General features: G+C 43.0%; 1 protein-coding gene across 1 annotated transcript in view; it reads left to right on the top strand.

Annotated features, from left to right (window-relative positions):
• LOC311040274 (uncharacterized protein) overlaps window positions 1-14,557 on the top strand; it is a 64,731-nt gene that overhangs the window by 4,860 nt on the left and 45,314 nt on the right. Inside the window, exon 2 of the mRNA XM_084050454.1 lies at window positions 2,755-2,827. Coding sequence (XP_083906580.1) covers window positions 2,755-2,827 — 73 coding nt within the window. The remainder of the gene's footprint in view (window positions 1-2,754; window positions 2,828-14,557) is intronic.

The following is a 14,557-nucleotide window of genomic DNA, read 5'->3' as shown; positions in this document are numbered from 1 at the left end:
ATGAACACTCAGGTATATTGCACAGTGTATGAACGATAGTAGCAGAGTGTTTCTCTTACAGTATTATTATCTCATTTTTTGTAATCTCTGTTATACATATGATTTGGACACTTTTGCAGTTTGGCGCGTGTGCGCATGCATGGATATCTGTGCACACTTGAGCGCGCTCGCGCCCGGCTCGTGCGCGCACTCGCCCTTTTCCTCTTTTAAATCTGTGCGCCGCCTCGGTGCAGGGCCATTTAAGTGCTTGACCTAATTTCTCTGGCAGCGTAGAATCCAGTGAAGGCCTTTCCTCTGTGCACGTGCGCGCGCAGGAGTGCGCGCGCACGTGCACCGCGCACGAGCAACTCTGGGTGTTTCCTCCTTGCCTTATAACAGGAAGCTGATGTGGAGTTCATCTGAGGACAGGGAAAAGGCCCTTTCTTTCCACCCCTGAATCATTTGAGAGAGAGAGAGAGAGAGAGAGCGAGAGAGAGGGAGAGAGAGGGAGGGAGGGAGGGAGGGAGGGAGAGGGGAAGAGAGAGGAAAAAAAGGAGTAGAAAAAAAGGAACCAGCCCTGTGCACTGATTCAGCCCTCTGCAGTCTGTCCTGCTTCTCTCTCTCTCTCTCTCTCTCTCTCTCTCTCTCTCTCTCTCTCTCTCTCAGCTTTATTTTATTTTTTTGGCTGAGCCGGCAGATTTAGTTTTTTTCTGTGTGTGTGTGTGTGTGTGTGTGTGTGTGTGTGTGTGTGTGCGTGTGTGTCTCTCTCTCCCAAATCGCACAGACAGAACATCTATATTTTAGGATACACTGCAATGTCGAGGAGCGAGTGGGTGTGTTTTAAGGACAGTCCAGAGAGAGAGAGAGAGAGAGAGAGAGAGAGAGAGAGAGAGAGAGAGAGAGAGAGAGAGAGAGAGAGAGAGAGAGAGAGAGAGAGAGAGAGAGAGAGAGAGAGAGAGAGAGAGAGAGAGAGAGAGAGAGAGAGAGAGAGAGAGAGAGAGAGAGAGAGAGAGAGAGAGAGAGAGAGAGAGAGAGAGAGAGAGAGAGAGAGAGAGAGAGAGAGAGAGAGCAGTGGGTTGAGAAGAGAGAAATGGGGAGGCTTGGAGGACTGGAAGATGGAAACGGAGAGAGAGAGAGTGCGAGCGAGCGAGCGATTGTGAGTCTGAATTATACAGTGAGGAAATAAATACAGAGAGAGATGAATGAAACAGGTTTTTTGGTTCAATTTGAAACGTTCCCACAGCGCGCGCACAGGCACACACACACACACACACACACACACACACACACACACACACACACACACACACACACACACACACACACACACACACACACACACACACACACACACACACACACACACACACACACATAGAGAGAAGATAAAATACAATAAAGCAGAGACACCTACACGGTCACATCCTACAGTGTTAATGTATCCTTTTGTAACCCCCCTCTGTAACCGGGGAGCGCAAATGTAACCAAACGGGTCCATTTGGTTACAGTTGCGCGCTCCCCGGAGTTAAAGTAACGCTCAGTGTTTTTACTGTGTGTGCTCACACTCGGTGACCTTCAGTGTCAGTGTGTGTCCTGTGTACGCTGAGGACATTCCCTGCACATGTTTACTGTACTCTGGCTTTATTACAGTGGAAATAAGAAACACATTTGGTTTGTTTTTACTCGAAAGTCGCTCTTTTGTTGTTGCTTTTTTTCCACAACATTATTATTATGTGCATACTTTAACACTGTGAATGTCTTAACAGATATTTATTTGGTTTGCAGTAATTTTCAATTTAGACATAATCTAGATCTAGATGCTTATCTAAGCATTCCACTCAACATAAATATAATTAGTGTGTGTGTGTGCGTGCGTGTGTGCGCATGTCTGCGTATGTGTGTCTATATGTACTGCATTTACATACCGGTATGTTACATTTTGAGGAATTCAAATTAAAACAGAGCACAAACGTAATTGAATTAAGCATTTCTTGGAAAAACAACACAAAGTTATAAAATGCCAAATAGAAGACTTATACGTCTGGTGTAGATATCAACAGTTGGGCCGACCGGGATTTGCATAATGAACTATTAATCTGAATCTACAGTGAATATAATGAGGAATATACAATGTAACAGTAAAACATTTATGACAGTTTGAACGTACAATCTTATTATCAGTATTGCTATTATGGGCATAAGGTTAATATGTCAGGTGTTGTCAGACTTTCACGTGTCGGATCAGCAAGGTATCCCTGTACAGTAACTACTTAAGCCCTATATATGCCTTCTTGTATGACAAATAGTGAAAATAGCTGCTCACAAAGCGTTGTGGTGCAATGCCTTGTGAGCTTGTAGATCGGCTATTTTCAAAATTCTTGATTCTTGATTTTTGCAAATGTGTGACAATTTCAGTCCCCTATTTTATGTCCATGAAATATGTATTCCTATTAATATGTGTCCCTATATTATGTCCGTAAGATAGGAACACTAGGTTAAAGATATTTGCCTCCAGAAAATCTTTCTGTCTGTCTTTCTGTCGAACAGCAGAGACATAACACAACATAAAAGCGTGCATACAGTACAAGAAAACAGCCATAATCCGTTAATTGCACATTGTAATTGTCATCACCGTTAAAAGCTAATCCCTCAGTTAATCCCTCATTGGTCAATGATTAAAAAAAAACCTCATTGGTCTTTGTACAAATGCTTGAGTGAAGCCTTTTTACAGTAACAATGTGGCATGGTTTTGATTTGGGTGTGTTTGTGTTGTAGGGCAGAAGAGGAGAGGAGAGGAGGGGTGTGGAGAGACACCACGAGACCACCAGACCAGACCACTGCATTGCAGGTGAGCCCTCACAGGCACTTCAACAATAGTTTTTTTTTTTTGCATGAAGGGAACTGTGCACAGATCCAACTCTCAATCCACTCTTATCAAGCCCTGTACTCGCAAGAAGAGACAAAAAAAAGCATTTTTTTTAACGACTTTCAACCTATTGTATTCATGTTTATTAAAGGTGAAGATGTTCGCAAATTAAAACAAGAAATAGAAAAGGTGACTGCTAAATTTGGCTTGTAGAGATTGCCTTTTTTTTTTTGCTGCTTGCGCGATGTAATAGGCTATGCATTGTTTTTTTTTGTTTTTTTTTTAAGCGAACATTTGTAACTCAAATCTTTGCTTCTGGGGGGTCCCTGGAACAACATATTCTACAAATGTTTCTAAAAATATATATATTCAAAGATATTTTTCCAGACAAATGTTCACGATTTTTCAAAAATAGCAAAAAAAAATCGCTATTTCTGACTATATGGCCTACGTGTGCATCAAACTCCATGCCTCAGCAAAATATGATACCTGTATATTAGACATTATTTTAGCAGATAAGGACTTGACATTGTTGATTATATTAATTTGGCATCTAAAGGTAGACATATAAATGGTAATGGAAACCGAGGTCATTGGAAGCATAGTCGGGTCAGGAATAGAATCTTAACCAGAAGTTTAACCACCTCCTAAGCCTGCCTCCTTTTGGGCATGTCATGTATAGGCAAAAACGTACAACTTTTAATACGTTTAAAAACAGTGAAAATAGCAGATCTACAAGCTCACAAGTTGTAGATTGAGCCTGTTGATCAGGTGTTTTCACTATTCCTCGCGTGATGAACTATATAGACATATCAATTCCCAACATATTGTTTTGGGGTTTCGCTGGTTTCAGTTCATTCAACCTCCTCTTGTGTGTTGGCTAGTGAGGCATGTCCTAGTGAGACCTGACAGAATGGGGTTCATTTGGTGCCGTCCTGCGCGCGCATACTGGTTCTTATCAGTGTGACGTCGTCTGTTAAGGGGTCTATAGTGCTTATTAACACATTGATTGCCTAGATCGAGTTAACTCAATTTTAGAATCCATCGCTTGCTCGCTCGATTTTAGCAAAAAATGTTTTTTTTATTTTTTTTATTTGTTTATTTTTTGTTTTTTGACCCAAAGACCAAGGAGATATGATTTTTCGAAGATCTAGACTCCTATCCACTTCCTTGTTAACTTAAAACTTAAAAATTCTGTATCTCGGCTCCTGAGTACTTTTTTTTTTCAATGAAAAATCTCTTGGCATAAAACTGCAAAAAATCTGAAAAGAATCTGGCAGTGTATGTGTTAAGTGGTGTAAACCAACCAGTTCTGTATCTCCCTGTTTTCACGATATATATATACTGTCGCACATGACGTGTAATTTTAACCCATTAAGACCGGGAACGCATCTGTGTCATTTTTAGATTTCTTTGGCTATTCAAAAATAGCAGATCTACAAGATCTACAGCTTGTAGATCTGCTATTTTTGAAAAGTCGTGAACAATTGCTCAAATCTTTCAATATATATTTCTTAAAGTGAACATTTTTAACTCAAATCTTTGCTTCTGGTGGGGGGGGGGGGGGGGGGCGTGTCCCTGGGACTAAATATGTATATAAATAAGGGTGTCCGTGGCTATCTCAGGTCTTAATGGGTTGAAAGAAAAGAAAAGGCCGTTTCAATTCCACGCAGTGAGCTCAGCCAGTATGTCCAGCAATGCTGTCGGCACCACGAGTCCCCCGGCCGGGTGAAAAAGGGAACCGTGTCCGTCTCTTCGGTTGTGGAACGATGCCATAATTGTGTGGGTGACTTAAGAGGTATTTGAATACAGTACACACACACGCAAGACTTCTTTCTGGGAAGAAACGAGGCGGTCAGATTATGATTTATGATTTTCTTTTTTTCCTCTCCCTCTCTCTCTCTCCACCTTGGAGTTGATTACAACAACACGACGGAGCTTTAGTAAGTCGTAAATCATAACATCGTGCGGTAAAATCTATGCCGTTCCTCTGATCTCTGTGCTTGTAAGTCACTGTGGATGAGAGCGTCTGCTAAAATGCTTAATTTCTTTTGTGTGGGAGAATAATTTCACTCATCCCTTGACTTCTGAACTGGACTGAACTGGATTCATGGTTTAAAGACAGGAAAACGTGATCTATCTATACTGTATATGTTATAATTTTGGAAATGTGTGTTTGAATAGCTAAATGTGCCCCACCCCAACATTCAGAAATCATCCCGGTAAATGATGTTTTCTGATGTCAGGAGTCCACCACACCCTGCTAAACTCATCCAATCTCCATTATAAACGAATACAATTATTTTTGGATCCAGCAGCGTGTTTGACACATTTAGACCCGGGGACGCATCTGTGTCATTTGAAGATTTCTTTGGCTATTCAAAAATAGCAGATCTACAAGCTCATAGCGCGGCACCGAGTGCCGTGCTATGAGCTTGTAGATCTGCTATTTTTGTAAAATCGTGAAAATGTGTGCAAATCTTTGAATATATTTATATATATTTTTTAAAGCATTAGGATTTAGAAAACATTTGTTTTAATCGGCCTCAGGTCTTAATGGGTTAAAGAAACTGTGGGGATGTGCATATCCTACTCCTTTTTTCAGATATTTACAATATAGACCAATATTATACCAAGTACAGTCAATACACTGTGTACAACTAGCTACGTCCTCCACTCGGGATGCCATGATTCTTAACCCATTGAGACCTGGAACGCATCTGTGTCATTGTTTTGATTTGAGCTAATAAAGCATTATTTTACACTTTGGCTATTCAAAAATAGCAGATATGCAAGCTCGTAGCACGGCACAGAGTGCCACGCTACGAGCTTGCATATCTACGAAATACGCGATCTAGAGCATGGACCGTCCGCTCTGGTTTTTATCTGCGGTATCTTTTTCAGCAGGTATGGAGAACATTTCTCATTCAAAGTCATTTCCATATACTTTTAAAAAGTAAACGACATTGTTGTCTATTCATGGCCTAGTATGTAAATGTCAGAAATGGCCCCTTATCTCTCTGCCTTTTTGGTGGGGAAAAAAAGGTGGGAAATAGGACATTTTGAGAGAAATGGTGTCATCAATGTCAAAAGTTACGTTTAAGCCTAATGTGTCACTGTATGTGCTCAGCTCCTATATAGTTGGCATTGAGACATTCTTAGTGGCATGTCTGCCCTCTCAACCAGGGTTGCCAGATCTGCTTATTATAATTTCCCCGCAATATTTTATTTGAAAATAGCCGATCTACAAGTTCACAACGCGTCGCATCGCGACGCGTTGTGAGCTTGTAGATCTGCTATTTTCAAATAGCTGATGCATATGTTAAAGTGCTCATGTGGCCCATATGCACTTCTTTTGGGCTGGTTTTCCTAGACCTGGTTGCTTGTTTCTCTCACAGAATCTGGCAACACTGCTCTCAACCCTCAGTTGCTGCAATTAATCCTTACAGACGTTGTTTTTAACGCACTCGTCAAACCTGATGGGTGGCGTTTTTGTCAGGTACACGTCGTACTGTAAACAAAGCACATACGCCACATAGTTAGCATTGTCTCTGAGGTGTTAGCGCTCTAAGGTGAACCCTGCATATCTGCCTCAAGCAAACATTAAACCAACAGTAAACAGCTAGTCAGTGGTTCTCTCTCAAACAGTGGTGTAAAGTAACTACAGTAAGTACATTGGCTCAAGTACTGTACTTTTGAGGTATTTCTTTTACTTTACTGGAGTATTTCCAATTTTCAGTACTTTCACTCCTACTCCACTACATCTGACGAGCAAATATTATACTTTTACTCCACTACAATTATTTGAAAACTTTAGTTACTAGTTACTTTGTAGTAATCTCAATCGCAACAGGCTCTTCCATCCATTAAGGCCGGGGACTGAACTCGTGAACATTTTTGCAAATCTTTGAATATAAATGTATATATGTTTTTTTTTTTTTTATAACTTTGTGTTTATTGAGGATACTTCAAGTAGTTACATTTATCACTTTTTTCAATAAAATAAAACAAAACAAATCATAGAACAGACATTTACAAGAACTTTGGCAAACAAATACAAAAAACAAAAAACAAAACAGAAAATATATTTACACATTACCTTATTTAGACCTTTGTGGGGGTGCACATTAACCTCATTTTCTTACGTCATCACATCCCTTCTCTTAAGATTATGTATATTATCCATTTTTCCCATCTTTTTTCATAGAGATCTTCCCTTATTTTCAGTTTGAATGTCAATTTTTCCATATCCTGAATATTGTCCACTATATTTCTCCACTGTGTATAGTCCGGTGCGTCAGTCTTGAGCCAGTTCCTGGTGATAGCCTTTTTCCCAGCCGCTAGGAGGATTTTGGCTAGATAACAGTCTCCTGGATGTACAATTCCCTCCATATGACCCAAATACATTACAAGACAAGAATGGGGAATTTCATAGCCTAAAACCTCACATATTGTTGAGTGCAGAGTTTCCCAAAAAGGCTGGATTTTCGTACAGCTCCAGAAGACGTGTGTATGATTGGAGTCAGAGTTTCCGCAGTTTCGCCAGCATAGCTGTTGATTCTTAATTTGTTTGCTTTTAATCTGGGGTGTGATAAAATACCGGATTTGATTCTTCCATATGAATTCCCTCCATCCCTTTGACTGCGTTGTTGTCTGATGCATTTCCCACATACCATACCACGTCTCCTCCGGAATCTCCTCACCCAATTCTTTTTCCCATTTACTCTTAACATATATTGTTGAGCATTTTTTGGATTCCATCAAGCATGAATATACTTTAGATATGGTCCTGGGTACAACTTCACCATATGCCCGTATAAAGAGTTTTATTAAGGGATGGATTTCATCCTCGGCTGTTTTAATTTTCTTGTTATAATAGTCTCTTATTTGTAAGTATCTAAATAAATCCTGATTTGCCAAATCGTATGTGTTTTTTAATTCCTCAAAACTTATCATTTAATTTTTCTTAATCAACAGGCACATGGTTGTCACACCCAGTTCCATCCACTGTCTAAACCTCAGGTCCAGTAGCCCTGGCTTAAATGCTCCATCGTATGCAACCCATTTCAACAGGCCAAGTTCCTTTCCCAGTTTCAATTGTTTTACAATGGAGTACCATGTATTTAAAGTGTAGCTTGTTATTGGGTCTAATTCTATCGCACTCCTTACCCCTGCCGGAACCTCCTTTTCTCCAATACAAGTTTGAATCGGGAATGCAAACCCAGGTGTCTCAATTTCCTTCCACCGAGCCGTGTAGTCCGCACTACACCAGTAAATAAGTGGGCGCATTTGTGCTGCATGGTAATATTCTCTTAAATTTGGGAGAGCCATCCCTCCTTTATCTTTGGGCAACTGTAATGTACTGAATCTTATTCTAGGTCTTTTTCCTTCCCAAATAAATCTTGATATAAGTTTATCCCATTTCGTAAACTGAGTAAGTGGAACCGGCACAGGTAAGGACTGAAACAGATACAACAGGCGTGGCAAGATATTCATTTTTACCGCATCTATCCTATCGCTAAGCCCCATCGGATAAGTAGTCCATCTTTCTATGTCTGTCTTTATATTATTGTCAATTTCCTCGTAGTTACTTTTGTCTTGGGCATGACGTTAAACTGCATCCGACGGTGGGGGCCTGGACCTAGGGGACAGAATGAGGGTACCCCTAACCACTGTTACCTCCGGGCGGCCTTTGGCAAAGGCTCAGTACCTGTCAGCCCCCAAACCAGGGTTACGGTGAAGTTCTGGGCAGGTGGGGCTCAGAAGCCTGGGAGGGCAACCCGCCTAGGAGAAGGGAAACTCCAAAATGAAACCTCCACTGCCCTGTGGCAATACCCTATATACGGGATGGGCTTCGGGAGTCAACCCCAAGGACAAATCAGGAGCTGGAGTCCCTACAGGTGGTCCGCTGCTATCCTAAGCAACGTTCCGGCAACTCCTGCGACGACGTTGGTGCCAAGCTGTATTGGCTTCTGCCTCTCCCTTGGATCCCACCAGCAGAGTGGAGAGGGGGGACCTGCTAAGTGGGTTATAGCTGGTCTCCCATACCTTGAAACCCAGGCTTGCGCACTGGAGAGGACACTCCAGCGTCGCTTCACCGCGACGACACAACACGGGGAGCAGCAGTCTACCGGTGATAAGCCTCGCTTGATTGGCGTAAATGTGAGGCGCCAGGGGTTGCTCCTGACGGTGGGAGAGATTGTTAAGTTTCGACTGAACAGCTACCGCCCGCCTAAGCTGGGCAGCCCCCAGCCCAAAAGGTGCTGTTCCGCCACAATCCGCTTGCTTCACTGGGTGCGTGAAGCTTAAGGTTATACCTGACAGGTGGATGGAAATCCTGCACCAGGAAAAACAAGAAAAACAAGGAGACCAGCACTCCGAATAATTTGCTGGAACGTTAGGACTATGACTCCCGGTCTATCAAATAACATCCAGGAGATAGACGATGCACGCAAGACAGCAGTGATTGACACCGAACTGCTCAGACTGAAAGTAGACATTGCCGCCCTACAAGAGACCCGTCTTGCTGAATCTGGCACTTTGCGTGAAAAGAATTACACCTTCTTTTGGCGAGGAAAAGCTTCCGATCAAACCAGGGAGCATGGTGTCGGTTTTGCCGTCAAAAACACCCTACTGAATATGATTGAGCCTGGTGAAATTGGTACTGAGAGGATACTTGCCATGCGACTGCACACCACTGATGGGCCTGTCAACCTCGTCAGCGTGTATGCCCCAACGCTGTACTCCCCTCAAGATGTCAAAGATGAGTTCTATGACCGACTTCACAGAACCATCCAGAGCATGCCAACGCAGGAACAGTTAATTCTTTTGGGGGACTTTAATGCCAGAGTGGGCGCTGACTCTGGATCGTGGCCGACCTGTCTTGGGCAATTCGGGGTCGGTAGCTTAAACGAAAATGGTCAACGCCTGCTTGAATTATGCACTATAAACAACATGTGCATCACTAACACCTTTTTCCGGACAAAACCGCAGCACAAGGTCTCCTGGAGACATCCACGCTCCAAGCATTGGCACCAGCTAGATCTCATTATCACCAGGCGGTGCCACCTCAAGAACGTGCTACTCACGCGGTCCTATCAGAGTGCCGACTGTGATACTGACCATTCCTTGGTATGCTGCAGCATCAGGATGAAACCCAAGAAGATTCACCATGCCCGGCCACCAGGGAGGGTGCGTATAAATGTCAACAGTACAAAGCACCCTGACAAAGTGGAAGAGTTCACAAAGGCACTGGAAAGGGCCTTCACCATCAAGCAGCCAGAAGGAAACGCTCAGCAAAGATGGATCTACTTGAGGGACACACTGCACAGCGTAGCACTGAAGGTGTTTGGCAGGAAGAAACGCTTGTCTCAGGACTGGTTTGAGACTCACTCAGGCGAACTCAGCCCTGTGATGGAAGAAAAGCGAGCTGCCTTGCTTAAATACAAACGATGCCCCACTCGGTCCTCACTGCAAGCTTTAAGAACAGCAAGGAGCATAGCCCAGAAAACAGCTAGGCGCTGTGCAAATGCTTATTTTCTGCAGATCTGCAAAGACATCCAAGCAGCAGCTGACACAGGCAATATTCGTGGGGTTTACGATGGCATAAAATCAGCTATCGGTCCTACACTGCAGAAAACTGCACCCCTTAAGTCTCCAACAGGAGAGATCATCAGAGACAAAGGGAAGCAGATGGAGAGATGGGTGGAACATTATTCAGATCTTTACTCCACGGAGAGCACCATCTCTGATTCTACAATGGAGGCAATCAAGAGCCTACCGACCATGGAGGAGTTAGATGAAATGCCATCCCTGGAGGAATTAAGCAAAGCCATCGACCGCCTACCTTCCGGAAAAGCTCCAGGCCTAGATGGAATCCCGCCTGAAGTTGTCAAGTGTGCAAAGGGACCCATGCTAAACCACCTGCATGAACTTCTCCTCCAGTGTTGGGAGGAGAGTGCAGTACCACAAGACATGCGGGACTGCAGTATTGTCACCCTCTATAAGAACAAAGGGGATAGAAGTGACTGCAACAATTATAGAGGTATCTCTCTGCTAAGCATAGTAGGGAAGATCTTTGCTCGTGTTGTACTGAACAGGCTCCAGAAACTCGCAGAGAGAATCTACCCAGAGTCGCAGTACGGCTTCAGGTCAGAGCGATCCACGACCGACATGATCTTCTCTCTGCGCCAGCTGCAAGAGAAGTGCAGGGAACAGAGGATGCCCCTGTATGTTGCTTTTGTCGACCTGACCAAGGCCTTTGATCTGATAAGTCGAGATGGCCTCTTCAAGATCTTGAACAAGATAGGATGCCCCCCGAAGCTCCTAAACTTGATCCAGTCTTTCCATACAGATATGAGAGGCATTGTCCAGTTTGATGGAGCTTCCTCTGATGCTTTCGACATCCGCAGTGGTGTGAAGCAAGGCTGTGTCCTTGCTCCAACCCTCTTTGGCATTTACTTTGCTGTAATGCTGCAACATGCTTTTGGACAGTCAGCTGATGGCATATACCTCCATACAAGATCAGATGGAAAGCTGTTCAGCATCTCACGCCTGAGGGCGAAGACTAAAGTCAGGCAAGTCCTCATCAGGGACATGCTCTTTGCAGATGACGCTGCACTGGTAGCCCACTCGCAAGAGCAGCTGCAAAGGCTCATGGATCAGCTCTCCAACGCATGCACAGATTTCAGACTCACCATCAGCCTGAAAAAAACACACATCATGGGACAAGGCGTTGAGAACATCCCTTCAATCACTATATCAGACTACAAGCTGGAAGCAGTGCACCAGTTTACTTACCTTGGCTCCACAATCACGGATAACCTCTGCTTAGACCCTGAAATCGATCGGAGGATTGGTCGAGCTGCAACAACCTTTGCTAGGCTAAACCAGAGAGTATGGACCAATAGTAAACTGTCGACCCACACCAAGATGTCTGTCTACAGCGCTTGCATCATCAGCATCCTGCTGTATGGGAGCGAGTCTTGGATTACATACTCAAGACAAGAAAGACGCCTCCATGCATTTCACATGCGAAACCTCAGACGCATCCTCAACATCAAATGGCAAGATCGTGTGACAAATGAGGAAGTCCTCAAACAAGCTCAGATGTCCAGCCTCTACACCATGTTGCGCCAGCGGCGTCTTAGATGGCTCGGCCATGTCCATCGCATGGCAGACGGGAGGATTCCCAAGGACCTGCTGTACGGTCAGCTTGCCACTGGCACCAGGCCAGTGGGCCGCCCCCACCTGCGGTTCAAAGACGTGTGCAAGCGGGACATGAAATCCATGGACATAAGAGTGGACAACTGGGAGGATAGTGCAAACGATCGTGCCAGCTGGAGGCAGGAGGTCCGGAAAGGAATCCAGAAGAGTGAAACGGCGCTGAGTCAAGCAGCAGCAGAAAGGAGAGCAAGGCGAAAAGCACCTCAATCAGCATCAGCAGGCGAGAGCACATTCAAGTGCAATCACTGCCAGAGAGACTGTAAATCGCGAGTGGGACTGTACAGCCACACTATGCACTGCTCCCTCAGCACCACCTGATCTAATCCAAGTGCGCTTGTGCCATGGTCTCTCGAGACTGACGGCCGCTACTACTACTACTTTTGTATAATTTTGATAGATTTTTAGTGATATTTATGCCTAAATATTTAATTGTTTTTGCTCCCCAATTTAGGTCCATGTCCTTGAGTTTCTGGTCTGGTGTGCAGTTAAGCATGAGAATCTGAGTTTTGGTTTTGTTCAATTTGTAGCCTGAGTATAAGCTGAACTGATCCAGGGTCTGTATAAGATGTTCAAATGAAGACACTGGATTTTTTAAATAGACCATTACATCATCGGCAAATAGGCTTATGACATGTTTTTGGTTATTAATTTCTATCCCCTGTATTGCTTCCTTCTGCCTAATCATCTGTGCCAGTGGCTCGATGAAAATCGCGAACAGCGAAGGTGAAAGATTACAACCCTGCCGACAACCTTGTTCTAATTCAAATCTATCTGTCAGTGAGCCATTTATTTTTATTCTGGCCGTAGGCTTGGTATAGATTGATTTAATACATTGAATCGCCTTTTCTTGAAACCCAAATTTCTCTAATGTTAGGAACAGGAACCTCCATGAAACCTTATCAAAAGCAGAAGCTGCATCCAGGCTAACCACTGCTGCTGGTGTCTTGTTTTTGTTTATTTTGTGCATAATGTGTAGCGTTCTTCTAATGTTGTCTTGTGTTTGCCTGCCTGTTACAAAGCCAGTCTGATCTTCGTCTATCAACTCTGGTATAATAAATGTATATATGTTTTACAGCGAACATTTTTAACTGTGCCTCTGGGAGGTCCCTGGAATAACATATTTTGAGGTGGGGGTCCGCGGCCAAATGCATATTATTTTAGGGGTCCTTGACATGAAAAAAGTATCAGAACCGCTGATACGTTTACAAAAAAAAAAAAAAATGTTAGTATTTAGAAGACATTTTGTAGAATCCCCAGAAGCAAAGATTTAAGTTACAAATGTTCACTTTGAAACATGTTTATATTCAAAGACACAATGACAGGCAACCAAACACACACAATAGAAGTTGGTTCCAAAAAATGAGACGAGCGCCATTATGAAGGATTACAGTTACCCACAAAACCTCATGGCCAATATGAAATGAGATCTGGCTGCAGAACAGCACTGAGGTTGTGAGGTAAGACATTTGATGCTAAAACTGTAACACTTTAGTGGATGTACTGTAATCCTACCGCTGCTATTCTCTCATATGTTATGTGATCATGGTTGGAGCTCGGTGATAATGTCAGGTTAGCTACGGCTCTAGCCCTTGTTGTGGACGAAGTGCACGCAGCGCTGTAGTCATCCGCAATGTGGAACTTAAAAACGTTATTTTAACCAATCTGTATGGTGCAGTATGATCAGTGGTGGAAAGTAACTAAGTACATGTACTCAAGTACTGTAGTAAAATGTTCAGGTGCTTTTACTTAAGTGGAGTATTTCCAATGTTTTACGGCCAAACACATTTGGTAATACAGTACATTACAATTTGAGGGTCCTTGACATAGAAACAAAGTTAGGAAGCACTCTAGCTCATACATGGACGGAGTTAACCCTTTAAGACCGGGAACGCATCTGTGTCATTATAAGATTTCTTTGGCTCTATAAAAATAGCAGATCTACAAGCACTCGGTGCCGCGCTACGAGCTTGTAGATCTGCTATTTATTTATTTTTATTGTGAAAATGTGTGCAAATCTTTAGGTTGAATATATATATACTTTTTTAAAGCGAATGTTTTGAACTCATCTTTTTTACAAATTCACTCAAAAAAAAAAACTCAACATTTTACAAATGTCTTGTAAATCCTAACAGTTTTTTTTTCCTAAAGTTTTTTTTTCATATATTTTTTTACTTATGTTGCTCATTATTATTATCAATGGTTTTCCAACCTTTTGTGTCAAGGACCCCCAAAATAATATGTATTTGTCCGCGGACCCCCTCCCATCTAAAAATATTTTGTTCCAGGGACACGATTTTTCTAAAAAATAGCAGATATACAAGCTCATAGCGCGGCACTCGGTGCCGCGCTTTGAGCTTGTGTATCTGCTATTTTTGAATAGCCAAAGAAACCTTAAAATGACACACATGCGTTCCCTTCCCGGCCTTAAAGGGTTAAAGATGTTTTGCTCAGTAGGCTGGTGGTGTAATTGATCTCATCTTAGAACTA

Source organism: Gymnoscopelus microlampas (genome assembly GCF_963454915.1).
Source record: "Gymnoscopelus microlampas genome assembly, chromosome: 23".
NCBI lineage: Eukaryota > Metazoa > Chordata > Actinopteri > Myctophiformes > Myctophidae > Gymnoscopelus > Gymnoscopelus microlampas.
The sequence above is the reverse complement of the archived record's forward strand: the minus strand, read 5'-3'. Positions and strand labels throughout refer to the sequence as shown.